We start from the raw sequence: 14,774 nt of genomic DNA, 5'->3' as shown, positions 1-14,774 counted from the left end.
TCTACTGCTTTCCCTGTGTGCATTAGCAGGGAACAGGATCAGAAATGGAGCAGCCAGGACACGAACCTTTACCCTTACATGGGCAAGACAATGCTTTACCCACTGAGCCACAACACCAGCCCCTAAAACACAAGTTTGCTTGATATTGTAGCCAGATTTTGTTACATTTGGAAATATTCTTGAACTGCGACTTAAGTTTAAATTATTTTCACCTTACAATAAATTAGATAAATTACATGGTTCTTTTATGACAAAATTTGATGAACTAATATTTATACTTTAGTATAACATAGTGAACTTTAAAAAAATTGTTTCAACTGCATGTGTCAACATTATATTACTTTACCATTTATATTTTATTTTTTAATTTATTAGTAGTATTTTTATTTATTGCTTTTGAAAAAGAATTCATATTTTCCTTGTCAATAACAGTTTGACAACAAAGTTCAATTTCTGAAAAACGAATTTGTGCTTTGCAAACTTAATTTGTCCTACAAACTTGACTTGTGCATTATATTTATTCTCTCCCATGCTCCAATAAAATAACTATTGTCACTTATTATTACACAATAAAATTTATGTTTAAACCTTGTTTAAAACATGGAGAATATTCTGAGTTAAACCACACATGGTAAAAATATTGAGTTCTTCAGTGACAAACCTGCACTCACAACCATTGATTGTTTTTGAATGCTTGTCATTTGATTTAGCTTTCATTTTGAATAGAAACAATCTATTTAATTTGTGATTTGAAATCAAAAAAGTCCCAGAGGTCAAAAACAAAAGGATGACCTGATTCAAAATGCAGCTTCTTCCAAGGTTGCAGGTGCCATCAACTTTTAGAAATGAGCTCTACTTCGGAGAGCTTGAAGATTACTCAGCTGAAACTGATAAGAACCTGATTGAGATTCGCATCCAGCATACTTTCTTTGGTTAGGTTGGGTTTGGTTTCTGGTTTTAGGAGTCCAGTGTAAAACTGCCTCCCTAGACTAAGTGTGGATTTAAAATATATTTATATGAGATAGATAGACAGATAGATAGATAGATAGATAGATAGATAGATAGATAGATAGATAGATAGATAGATATAGATAGATAACCTCTAAATGCACAATGGAAACCTCTTTTCATAAAACATCATGGTTCAGTAGTCTAACAGAAAATACTTTAGAAACCTTTCTTTAAATTGAAACTTGACATTTTCACATGTGGTCTTAGTACCTCTCTATCTTTTTTCGTAAATAATTTGATATAGTCTTCATAAGATCTCTCAGAAGACAACATCTTGGATAAATAATGTGTATAACCCTTCTGGATGTTTGTCTTATCGATAACCTGCAGTGGAAATTTTGTGCCAGGCACACTCATCAGGATATGTCCAGCCTTATCTGAAATTCACCAGGGGCTTCAACTTAGGCTTTCCAGAAATGCAAAAACATCAAATCTGCAGTTACATGATTTTGAATCTTATCAAACATGCAGTGAAGTTCTTGACCCCAAAATTCAGTCAACCCAACTGGCATTTGGAAATTTATATTACAGTTTCAAATTTTCACAAGACATCTTTTGTAACTAGCTGTATAGTTTTGATAAGAGGCAAATAATTAAACCCGCTAATCTGTGGTTCACAGGATCCATGTTTTCCTTCAATTCGAAAAATCAAAACTGCTTGCATCACTTTTTCTTTCACAATTCCTCAAAGACCACACACATTGACTCACTGCACCAATATATGAGATTTAATAGTTGATATATTTAGTGTAATTTTAACTCTTACTCTCAAGCCCTGAATTTATATAGAATAGATGATTTCTGTCTTGTAATTCCCTCATTAGTTTTGTTCTACATTTTCGTTTAGCGTTATCTATCCTACCACTTTTCTTAACAACATTTTCCCCTTAGAATTGTTTGCTTAGTCTGGTCCAGCACACTGTAAGAATTATGTCATTATGTTTTCTTTCTTAATGAATCAGTACAAAATGCTCAAATAAGAAATAGCAAAGAAATAAGTGTACTACATTTTGAGGGTGACAATACTTTAGCATATGTGACTTTCTTTTGTAAGTTATCCCTAATATTAAGTCAAGATCTCTTATTAATGTTGCCATTCTCACTTGATGTAGACATTGGGATTCTTGTTAATATTCTTAAGTATCTAAGGGAAATTCTTTGTGTTCATTTCGGGTATATTGTTTCTGAAAATCTAAACATGTCAGGTGGCTTTTCTGTGAAAGATAATGCCTGGGAGACAAAAATATCTTTTTATTTCTTATTCATATGAATGATTAGGATTATAAACTCACAGTCACTTTGAACCTTTCTATTTAATATGACTCTATTCTCTTGATTCTCTGACTTCCATTACCTTATGAGAACTGCACACTTCTAAACTCTTCAGCTTCCCTCATCTGATTATTTTTAGAAACATGAATCTAGGAGACAAAAAAAAATCAAATAAAGAGTTGTTAGTGACTCTAGGATGGTGTCATGGTGAAAACATGCCTGAGGAGGCATCAGAGGAATTACAAAGATAAAATACAACAGGCACCTGCCACAACAGTTTTGTTGTAGAGATAAGGAGTCACGTAAGGCATATGTTAGAATTTATCGTTTTCCTGAAAACCTCTAAGATGATGTGCTTCCTAAGAGAAATTCGAAAACATAATTTTGTAATTAAATTTGTATTAAGAATCCTTGGAAATCACATGTATAGCAAGATACTAATGCATTTTAGTTAAAAAAAAAATGATATGCTATACATTGGCCAGACAACCACCCGTAAATCTAATCTCTCTTACTGTTCTTTCTTGCAGAAGGGTTACACATTTGTGGCAGAAGCATTCACTGGTGACAACTATGTATCTGCCTCACGGTGGAAATTACGCCTCATTGGTCCGTACACTCCACTCCCTTGCCTGGCTCGAGATGCTCCATGCAACACCTTTGCCATAAAGGAAATCAGAGATTACTACATTCCCAATGATAAGAAAATTTTATTCAGGTATATGACAAAAGGAGAAACACATTCTCTTGAAAACATTTGAATTGGGGGATAAAAAAATAAACTTGTTAGCAAGATCCTGTGTCAGTTTTGGATTTCTGGATTCTTCTGGAAACAGAGGTGGCAGGGATTATATAGGTGATATTCAGGATAAATCATAGATGACTGCATTTAATGACACTGGTTCTTCATCTCCATCCTAATCAACCTCCACTAAGCACTCTTCATGCTGTTCCTTCTTATTATTGCTTTCTCCTGGCGGTGCTGCACTGTGGCCTGTTCTGTAGATTTCTGTCTGCTGAATCACTCACTCTTTACAGATTCACCTATGCAGACTTCTTGGAGAATTTTATCACACATTCTGCTTGTTTCATTCGTTAGTCTTATTGATCCCATGGCATGTCAGACTCTCTGTCCTTCTCTCTCTTCTCAATGTCTGCAATATTTAGGTCCTCAGTGTCTTTGGTCTGTAGAATTGCTGGGTTTCTGAACTTAATGACTTTATGATCAGCCCTCCTGCTTTTTATACATTTGGCATTTCTTTCTCTCTCCCTTTCCATTTCTGCTCTTTCGATAGTATTAATAGAGGCAATGCACATATTTTATCATAAATTTAGATCAAATTTCTAATTATTTTCTTCTTTAAAATATCTTTTGATTTATTTAAAAGGCAGGGATACAGAGAGAATGAAACACATATATATATATATATATATATATATATATATATATATATATATATATATATATATACACACACACTGGTTCACTTTGCAATTGACCACAATGGCCAGAGTTGAGCTACTCTGAAGCCAGGAGCCACATGCTTCTTCTGCAACTCCCACATAGGTGCAAGGATCCAAGCACTTAGGCCATCTTCTGCTGCTTTCCTAAACATTTTAATAGGGAACTGGATTGGAAGCAGAGTAGCTGGCATTGCAACTGGCACCACATGGGACACCAGTACAGCAGGCAGCAGCTTTGTCTACTGCACCACATTGTTGGTCCTCTGATTATTTTCTAAAAGACAACACACATCCACAACTTGGATTTAAGAGCGTGTCTTTCTGGGCCTGGGGCAGTAGCCTAGAGGCTAAAGCCCTGATCTTGTAGGTGCTGGGATCCCATATAGGTGCCAATTCTAATCCCAGCAGCCCCACTTCCCAACCACTCCCTGCTTGTGGCCTGGGAAAGCAGTTGAGGATGGCCCAAAGCCTTGGGACCCTGCACCAGAGTGGGAGACCTGGAAGAAGCTCCTGGCTCCTGGCTTCGGATTGACTCAGCTCTGGCCATGTGGCTGTTTGCGGAGTGAATCATCAGATGGAAGACATTTCTCTCTGTTTCTCCTCCTCTATATATCTGACTTTAAAATAAAATTAAATAAATATATTTTTAAGAAAGAACATGTCTTCTCAGATATAAACATAAATGTATATATATGCAAGTAACAATTTATTATATGAGTATTCTGATTGGTAGCCTCAATTAATATTTGTCTTTACTTTTAATCATTTTCCTTTTTAAAGGATTCATGCATTTCTGTAACAAGATAATAAGCAATAAAATGAAATTAAAGAACATTTACAGTATAATTTTGAGTATTTTTCAAATGTTGTATTTGTTAGTATATTTTACATAAGTAAAAGTTTAAAAGAAAACCCATTAGACTGGGGACTTATATTTGTCTTCTTACAATGCATGTATGGATTACCTATTGGAAATTAAAGGAAATAAAGAAAAACCAAGAAAGTATACGAATAACTGGAATAGTTACTGTGGTCACTATTTTAGCTAATATGATAGTAACCATGTTATCGTATAGGAAGGCCCCTATTAGACTAGTAAATGACACTTAACCCAAGCCTAAATTACTCCCTGAAATTTATCTTGCAGTTGTAAACTCAAATGGTGTGGAAGGTGAGGAGGGAAGAAGTATTTGAGTGCCTCTATGAATGGTCAGAAGAGATAGATAGATAGATAGATAGATAGATAGATAGATAGATAGAGATAGAGATATAATGACTTTTTCTGGGAATGGATATTGGTTTGCAAAATAGAGCTTCAAATTCTATTCAAGCCGTAAGGCAGGAGAAAACTGGAAAAGGGAGATGTAGTTGAGTCTGCACAGTAAGTTGAATTAAAGGTTTGGTTGGTTTGTTTTTTTGTTTCATTTTCATCACTTTAAAGACAAGAGGTAACTGCATGAGAACAAGAGGCAATGGAAAGGAGAAATAAAGAAAAAGATATTTAAAATACAGGACAGAAGATATACAGAATAGTACATTTCTATAGAGAAACTCAAAGTTGGTAGTCCTAAGGAATAATGAACTAAGAAAAAAAATCAAAATTCAAAAGCTCCCCCTTGCTTGCATCAAGGCGAGCTGGGAGAGTGAGTTAGACAGCACATTTCCAGTCGTTTCACAGGTTTCCAACTTGCTAAGCAAAAGCTCAGCTGGAACCTGCAGAGCTGCGCTATGAACGATGAAGCTTGAGGGGTCCGCTTCTGCCCGTCGGGCACTTTACCCAACCACAAAAGAAAGTAATGGAATGGCCTCGGGTGACAGGAGTACTTTACAAATGTAACCAAAACAGTGATAGTTTTTAAGACTGTCACTTTACATAAGTGGCTGTTCATCATACCCCCCCAAAAGGGAACATATGCTATTTGGATTTGATGATAAAGTCCTATACCATTATTGTTTTGGATTTGCATTCCAATCCTATATTGGAATCCTTTGCCAGAGTCAGTTGTAACTTAAATATTTCCAGGATATTAGCTGATTTTGCAACTTGGTGTTATGTGTTAATCATCACACTAGAAAATAATGTAGTTCCATTAACTGTGTTCAGGGAAAGACCAGCATACTTTCTTACAAAGTATTTTTTTTCTTTTTTCTCTAAAGGTATTCTGTTAAAGTTGCGTTGCTACACCCTGTTACAATACAGGTGCGCATATCCAAGCCAGATGCCTTTATCAAGCTGCAGGTCCTAGAAAATGAAGAGACTATGGTGAGCGTTGTCGGCAAAGGTCAAGCGATAATTCCAGCATTTACCTTCTTCGGGAGTGAAAAAGCTTTGAGCTCCCAGTGTAAGTGTTGTTTTCGTATTGGATATTTGCATTCTTAAGTAAATAATAGGGTTTTTGTGAGATCATAAGAAAGCTATTAATATCAGGATCTTATGCATGATCAAAATTATTTGTGAAATAATGATTAATAATGCTACTCTAAGGTGTATTACTAATTCCATTATTTTATTTAAAAAGGTGACCCCTTTTCATATTTTTAAAACATTTAGTTATTTTCATTTGGAAATCAAGGTTACACAGAAGGAGGGCAGTCACAGAGCTACCCTTCATCCACTGGTTTCATTCCCCAAAGGCCACAAGACAAGGCAAGGCCAGGGTGAAACCAAAAGCTAGAAACTTCTTCCAGATCTTCCTGTGGGTGGCTGAGGCACCTTCTGACACTTTTTCAGGCACATAAGCAGGGAGTTGGATCCTAAGTAGAGCTGCCAGAACTTGAACACACACCCTTAAGAGATGCTTGTGCTTCGGACAGCTGCAAACACCTCATGCAGCACCAGAATGCTGGCCCACAAGGAAAAATATACAGAATCACAAGTTCCTTATTGTCATGCTACTCAAAACAAACAAACAAACAAGCAAGCAAACAAAAAACAAGCAAGCACCTTTCTCCTCTTTGACATCACTTTATGACTGAAACCTTGGAATTTCTCTCTTCCAGTTCATCGTAAAACACATACACAATCAGTTATTTTGAACAGTAGACACCCCATGATACTTCCATTAATTCTAATTAATACCTATTATTATTATTTGTGAATAAATACATTAACCATGTATCTGTTGAATACTCATGTAGATTAATCTTTGCTACTTAATTGTTTAATTCGGCATGGATCTTTGAATATATTCTCTCTCTATGGAATTGCACAATATGAGAAACATTATTGCAGAGAAATGGTTTTTGTTTCCTGTCACTCTTTCAACTAGTAATTCCAATTACATTCCAAATGGTCTTGGTAGGAAGTTGGACTTCAGCTCTCGCTGTTGAGTGCATTAAAGCTTACTTAGATATCAAAATACACAAAGCAGCATAATCCTGTTCAGGTGCTTAAAATCATTCTAATTTAAATTATCTAAATTTAAATGATTTTGAAAATTTAAGTATGCATGTCTTCCTTTTAAGTTTAAATTTAAGTGATTTAAAATCCTTCGTATGACTTCTGTTCAAAAAGAAAAAGACGCCAGAAGTAGAGACAAGTTTTTATCTGGTCTTATTAACCCTGGGAACCAAGTGTGAACTGTCAGTATAGCCCAGGGCTCTGTCTTTTCATTATAAATAAGACTTGGTGGAACAGACATCTGAAAATGTTTTGCACTGCAATGACATAATTAGGGCATAAAGTGGTGTTTACAACACAGGGACTCAGGAAATGCCTTCAGTTGGTGTGGCTGAGTTCCAGGAAACCTGTGGCACTCCCAGTTCTCTTCCAGCATGTCCTTTGCTCCCACCACGTGTCTTCCATCCCAGAGCTCTGGGTTGTGCTCAGGACTCTATTTGCGTCACTGCTTTGTGGCTTCTCACTCTAACCTGTGCTCACTCTATTAATATTTTTGTGTTCAGATAGTTTAAGATAATGAACCAGAGTATTGATAAAATGTAGAGGTCTTACTATTTGAGATGACTGCTTTCTTTGCCTGAATGCATGCTATACCAAAATCATCATTCACTTCACAGACTGACAGATACTGTAATTACAAACTCTTCAGGGTACTTTTGTGTAGTTCTCCCATGCTATTCAGGACTTCTTTTTTTTTTTTTTTCCAATAAATGATTGATTATCGGTGGAGGTATTCAGCACAGCAGTTAGGGTACCATTAGAGATGCACATATCCATACAGGAGTACCTGGGTTCAAATCCCAGCTAGCTTCCAATCCTAGCTCCATGCTAATGTATCACTCTGGGAGGAAACAGGCGAAAGCTCAAAACGTTTGGCACCCAATTTGGCACCCAGTTTGAAATCTTGTTTGGGGGATATGAGCAGTGAGGCAGAAAATGGAAGATCTATTTCTGTTCCACTCTTTCTTGCTCTCACTCTCGCTCTCTCTCACACACACTCTATCAAGCAAATAAAAATAACTAGTCATCACCAACATTCTAATTCAAATTTGTAATTTAAATTTGTAGCAATAAATACTGAAGTTTGTATGATGTTTTGTAGTGTTAGTTCATGCTAAAACTTACCATTTCCAAGAGGAGTATACATAAACATTTAAAATTAATTTATGAGTTTATCTCTGGAAAGCAAACAAAAACGGAAGAGAAAGATAGTTAAAATTTGGTTCAAAAGCTCGCCCAAATTGGAACCAACGTCCATCACAACTCTTTTACAAGGTGCTTCTATTTTGGTGCTAGATGAGCTTGACTGTTTTTTTTTTGTTTCATGATCACTCTACAACACACACAAAAAAATCTCATTTTTCCCTTTCTGACTGGCTGAACATATGAATAAGTCAATTTAAGAAGAACAAACACCTTTGTAACATTGAATTTTTCTGCACATACTGGTTCTTTTGTTCTACATATTCTTTACTTCACTTACGTTACACAAAAAATTTCATCTTTCTTCCATGTAGACAGAGCTATTGGTATAAATTAGATATTTCTAGGTGTCAGAATGTTGTTTTAAATAGATGCTTTTAATTTGTGCTTCTAAATTTTATACAAGGAGATAAACAGATAAATGATGCTATTTTTCTTCCCTAAATACTTGCTTCTCTCTCTCTCTCTCACTACACACACACACACGCACACATTCACACACACACAATTAAAAAATTCTTAACTAGATTTGCCTCTGTTTATAATGTATGTGTGTGTACATAATATATGCATTTCTGGAGCATTCCCACAAAAAGTGTTTGTGTACATGTGTAGGTCTGCATGTGTGTTCAGGGTGTAGAAAACTACCTTGGCACCTTGGCATTTTTTTCTGTATGAAAATATTCATATCATATCATATAAAATGTGGGGTTATATAGCATTGAAAGATTTAGAATTCTGGGCAAATCCAGCAACCAAATCTAAAATACTGACGTCTTTAGATTTTCAATCATCCCTTGGGAATTTACAGAATATCTTTATGTCTTATAATGCTCAAGAAAAACTCAGCCCACACAATTCATATAAAAGTCATGATTTCCGGGAAAATTTACAACTGGGACCATTGAATATTTGAGGAAACACTATGGATCAAAAAATCTTGTTGCGTGTTCTGTAAAACTACTAATGATGGTAACTGGTAAAGATTCCAGTCTTTTGCTTCTACACAAATGTTTTTCATAGAGGACCACCCATTTGCAAAGTAGTGAATAATTTTAATCTTCTCTCTCTAAACTGAAAAAAAAAAAAACAGCCTATGTATGTGGTTTCCTGAACTTCTATATGTGTATACTGGATACACAGTAGAAATACAGCTGATGATTTGATGTAGCTTTAATTTTGTTATATAAGACCAAATTGCTCTCCACTGAGTTTATATAAATATATTATTTTTAGCCATACTCCCGTGACTGACAGAATGAATTTTGTTTCATGACTCTTCTCATTCTGAATGCTAAAAATGGTCATTTATATTTCACCTAACTTTGGTTAAGAGTTGAGTGTATTTACATGTCTAATAATTTTTCTTTGTATTTTCTCTTAAAATTTTTGAATACTTTCATATTTTTCAGTTGAAGTGAATTAATAACTGACAGAAGGAAATAATGAAGCTATTTGTTTTCAGGGATTGGAACTTTGTATTATTCAAAATACATTATTAAGAAACAATTTAACAACAGAAAAAAAGTCAATGGGTTTCAATAGAGATATGTTCTAGTTTAACCTACACTCATAGTTAAGACATGAAACATCCCTATATAGCCAGACATATCCATCACGCCATATTCCCACCCCTACAGACACAAGGCTTAATTTGCAATCCCATCACAATAGACGCTTCTTCCCAGCTCTCATGATGGACCTCATAAAATTTCAACCATGTGGTATTTGCTGCTAGAACACTGAATTTTGGGGTTTGACATTTTCAAGATTTATCCATTTTATTGTGTATAATGCTATACCCTCTGTTAATTTTTACTTTGCTGAACACTATTCCACATGAATATGCCACATCTTATTTATCCACTCTACCTTTGAATACATGGGTTTCTTTGAGATTTAGCATAAGATAACCCAAACTGCTAGAGATGTACTTGCATACGTGGATTTTTGGAACACACCCATTTCAATTCTCTTGGATCCATATCCAAGAATTAATATGTGTGAACATTTTTTAATGAAAAAAAAAAAAAAGGACGTGACTTTAGATAAAGGGAACCAACCGAGAAACTTGCAATTCATGTTCAAGTGCTTTGGTTTAAGTCAGATACACTGTTTTTTTTATTTATTTATTGACAATCTTTACATAATTAGGGTATAAAGGTTCAAGCGCTACAGGAAAACGGGTAAGACAATTAGCTCCATATTGTTTCCTTCATATATCTGAGGTAAAAAGGGATTTTAAGGGAGAAGCCCCACTGTCTCCCACCCGCCCCAGGTCCCCGATGTGGGGCATGCTCTGAGATCCTTGCTCAAGTGGTTTTGATAGTTCAACAGTTCTGAATCGCTGCCAATCTCACCACTCCAGGCACGATGAGGTCGTTGAAGAACCCACTGATCGACATAGTCCATCATAGAGTCTCCATTTGCCCAATTTTTCACTGCCAACATATAGCTGAGGTGGTTGATTGACTTGTTCTGTCTTCTGTCTTTTGATTGTTAGGGTTCTGAGTCCAGCAGTTCGATTTGGGAGATCCCCAAAGAAACTTTGTCTGAGGTGTTCCCAGACCAGATTCTTGTATGTACTAGCAAGCACAGGGCCTGGCTCAGGTCCATTGCCCCAATCAGGTGGTGGTTGTAATTGCTGGGTTGGTTCTATTTCCAGTGCTGTCTTCCACTGGAAACAATGGGTGCCGCAGTCCAGCCTGGTTCTGCCCACCACATACTCAGCCCTCACATAAACCAGTGGAAGCTGAGCCTAGTCAGAGCGACCCACAATAACCCCCACCAGGCCGGCCCCCACCCTGGTTTGACAGTAGCATGGATGTAGCAGACTAGTCAGGTCCGTCCTAAATCCCATTTGATTCTCATACATGTCAATGGGTATTAAAGCCTAGTTCCATCTAACCAGCTCAACTATCCAGCCCTCATGGATGTTGTTGGATGTCTGTCTAGCCACCCCAGCCCCAGTCCTAGTTTTCATGGCTCCCTTGGGAGTGGTAACCCAAGAGGAAGAAGCCCACTGTTTCCCTCCCAGACCACTCCCACTCCTGGATTATGCACTTTCCAGGTGGTTCTGTGGTTAGGCTTGACAGAATTAGCCCCAGGTGCCAGCTTCTGCCAGCTGATGCTGCCGCTAAGCCCAAACAACCCTCACCCACTCTAATTGTAGTTTGTACCAGTAGGATCAATCAGCCCTGCCTGGTTTTTCCCTGATCTAGTCCACATGAGGCCCACAACTGTTGTAGCCCTGCCTAGTCTGGTCTGTCCCCATCCCAGCTCACACTCTCTAGTGGGAGTAGCCGTCCAGTAAGGAAACCGCCCCGTATTCCCCTGCCAGCTCTGCCCCTCCATTCCTGGTTCTCACGTGTGCTGCTGGGCGCTGCGGTCACATCTGGCACACACAACCTCACCTTGGCATACTGTATTGTGTACTGCTTTTGTCGCAACTGAACTTGGCTCGACCAACACTCTGTTCTGCTGCTCAGATTTGCCAGTAGATGACGTGAACTGATTCAGCCTGGTCTGCCCCTTACCCATGCCAAATGTATGCCAGCAGGACAATTTCCATGGCCTGTTCTGGGGTGTTTCCTTTCATGCTTCTTGAGCTTACCTGCAGGGACCTGCCAGAGGAGTTGCCCAGGCTCCTTCATCAGAACCCCTCTGAATGCCAGATTTCGCGCATACCAGTGGTTCCATGAGCCAACCCTACTCAGTTCACCTCCTGTCCTAGCAGGAACAGTGGTTTTTCCTGGCTGGCTTTCACCCCATTCTGGTTCTTGTTGTTGGATGTTTCAGCCCAGCCATGACTCGTCCATACCCACATACAGCTCATACATGGCTCAGTAGGGGTTGAGACCTAGCCTAGTCCATCTCACATCTACCCTGGTCCTCCAAAACACCAGAAGGTGTTGAAGTCTGGCCCGGCCTGGTGCGTCCAGTCCCAGTCCACACTTGTGCCAAGGGAGACTACAGCTGTATCCTGACCAGAACTCAGCCCCCATTCCAGCCCATGCACCCCTTAGAGGGAACCTCCACCCAGCTAGGGTGTCCCCTTAGCTCCCCAACCGGTCCTGTTCACAGCCAGTGTTCAGCATGCCAGTGGTTGCTCTGACTCAGCTTGGCACAGCCCCTCACCTGTCCCGACCCCTGCCTTAGACACTGTGGCTTAGCGTCCCTGGCTCATGCAGACCAGTAGGTACATGAGCCTAGCTGGACATGACCTGTGCTCCATCCTGGTCTCTAGTTTCGCTTGTGGGCTAAGGTTTGCTCAGTTCTGCCCGGTACACCCTGTTCCATTGCCGTTTCACACATTGACCAGCCATTGGAGCTGCTTTGCCCAGCTTGTCCGACCCCCAGGTCTGGACCACATGTTCACCAGTGGGAGCTATGACTCACCAGAGAAGTTTCCCAAGTTCCTCCACTTGATTCCCTCCCAGACCTAATTCTCATACATGCCATTGGGTTTTAGGCCAGTCCCTGGCGTAGTCTGGCCTTCCTTTTGGCCTTGCATGAGCTGGTGAACGTTGCAGCCCGGCCCACCCAACACCCTATTCAGGATACACATTTGGGTGCTGCTGCCTTGACAAGTCCAGACTGTTGTCGGTTCTTTAATCTGTGATTGATGGCAGGCTCCCTGGTCACACCTAGTTTAGTCCATCACCATCCCATCTCTAGAATTAGCCCATGGGGTTAGAATTTCCACAGGGTTTGGCCCACACATCCCACACAGAATCTTCACCTGGATATGGTTCTCCTGCGTGTTTATAATGTCATGGCCCTGCCTAATATGACCGGTCTCCACTGGGTCAGTTCTGTTTCCAGCCCTGTCATCCACTTGAGCCAATGGGTGTTGTAGTCCAGCTTGAGTCTCCCCACTTCATACTCGGTCCTCACGCAAACCAATGGGAGCTGCAGCCTAGTTTGGGTGATTCCCCATAACCCCCAACAGGCCTGCTCCCTTCCCTAGTTCCCATGCATGCCAGTATGTACCGCAGACTTGTTCAGTCTGTCCCACATCCCATTTAGCTCTGGTACTTGACAATGGGCATTGAAGCCTAGTTCGACCCAACCAACCTACTATCCAGCCCACACACATACTGGCAGGTGCCTTTCTGCCTAGCCACCTCTGGCTCTGTCCTGATTTTCGTGCTCTCCAGTGGGAGTGGTTACCCACAAAGCAGGTGCCCACTATCTCCTTACTAGGGCACTCCAACGTATGGATTGTGCACTCTCCACGTGGTTCTGCATTTAACTTAACAGAATTTTCCCCCAGTGTCAGTCTCTGCCATCTGATGGTGTGGCAAAGCCCAACCAATCCTCACCCACTAATTTTGCTTGCAACATTTGGAACAGTTAGCCCAATCTGGCCCTTCCCCAATCTAGCTCACATGAGGCCCACAGGTGTTCCCCTCACCTGTCTCAGCCTTTGCCCTCCATGCTGTGGCATAGTATCCCTGCCTCCTGCAGACCTGTTGGTGTAAAGAGCCTAGGTTGGAATGACATGTGCTCCATTCAGATTTCTATTCTTTTGTGTGAGATGAAGTTTGCTTGGCCCTGCCCAGTCCGCCCTCTTCCAGTTGCAGCTAGGCCCGGCCCACATCATGTTTTAGGATGTACCTTTGGGTGGTGCTGCCTTGACCTGCCCAGATTGCCATCGTTTCCTTTACCCGTAAGTAATGGCAGGTGCCATGATCACTTCTAGCTTAGCCTCTCACCACCCCAGCTCGCGAAATAACCTGCGGGACTTGTATTTCCACAGGGTTAGGCCCACACTTCCCCCACAGAGTTTGCCCCCAAACTAAATTTTCTCGTGTGCTGGTTAGTGTCTTAACCCTGCTGAATGTGAACAGTCCACTATTCCACCTCCCAGTCAAGTAATGGTACCCTGCTGGACAGGCCCCCATCTATAACTTTGGTGTGGACTGGTGTGTGGCAGTCAGTGATGCTCTATGCTAGTAGCCCATCTCAGGATTCCTAATTGGCTGGTAATTGAGTCTGGCCCAAATAGATCTTATGGACACGCCCCTCCAAACCATCAGGTCTCAGTCCCCACCCTTACCCGAAAGTTTCAGGACCCTGTAACTGGGAATCACCCAGAATTCATCTCTCACGTACACTAAGGCTGGCTTTATTCATGGGTGTCCCTAAGCAGCAATTTCATATCCTAAAAAACCCAGAGCTCACCGCTGGGTGGCCAGCAGGCAGAGCCTGGCACCATTTGGTGCACTGGCCGCACAAAGACAAGGACTCAGTCACTGCCTTTGAGCAGTGGCTTTGGCCTGAGTCCCCAGCCTTGGATCCGGCCTGACAAAGGCACCCCCCACAGCCGCCACACTGTGGGGAGCTGCCATCTGCCCCCAACCCCAAGGCCTGGAACCCTCCCAGACTCCAGATACACTGCTGATTCCAGTGTCCTACTGAG

At 40.2% G+C, this 14,774-nt stretch overlaps 1 protein-coding gene across 3 annotated transcripts in view; it reads left to right on the top strand.

Moving 5' to 3' along the window:
* Positions 1–14,774, top strand: part of ADGB (androglobin) — a 170,280-nt gene that overhangs the window by 118,787 nt on the left and 36,719 nt on the right. For all 3 annotated transcript variants that reach the window (XM_058666997.1, XM_058667057.1, XM_058666939.1), the window contains 2 exons: positions 2,814–3,001; positions 5,905–6,089. In XM_058666997.1, coding sequence (XP_058522980.1) covers positions 2,814–3,001; positions 5,905–6,089 — 373 coding nt within the window. The remainder of the gene's footprint in view (positions 1–2,813; positions 3,002–5,904; positions 6,090–14,774) is intronic.

This window comes from Ochotona princeps, chromosome 1, assembly GCF_030435755.1.
Source record: "Ochotona princeps isolate mOchPri1 chromosome 1, mOchPri1.hap1, whole genome shotgun sequence".
NCBI lineage: Eukaryota > Metazoa > Chordata > Mammalia > Lagomorpha > Ochotonidae > Ochotona > Ochotona princeps.
Note: the sequence above shows the minus strand (reverse complement) of the source record. Positions and strands in the feature narration are given on the sequence as shown.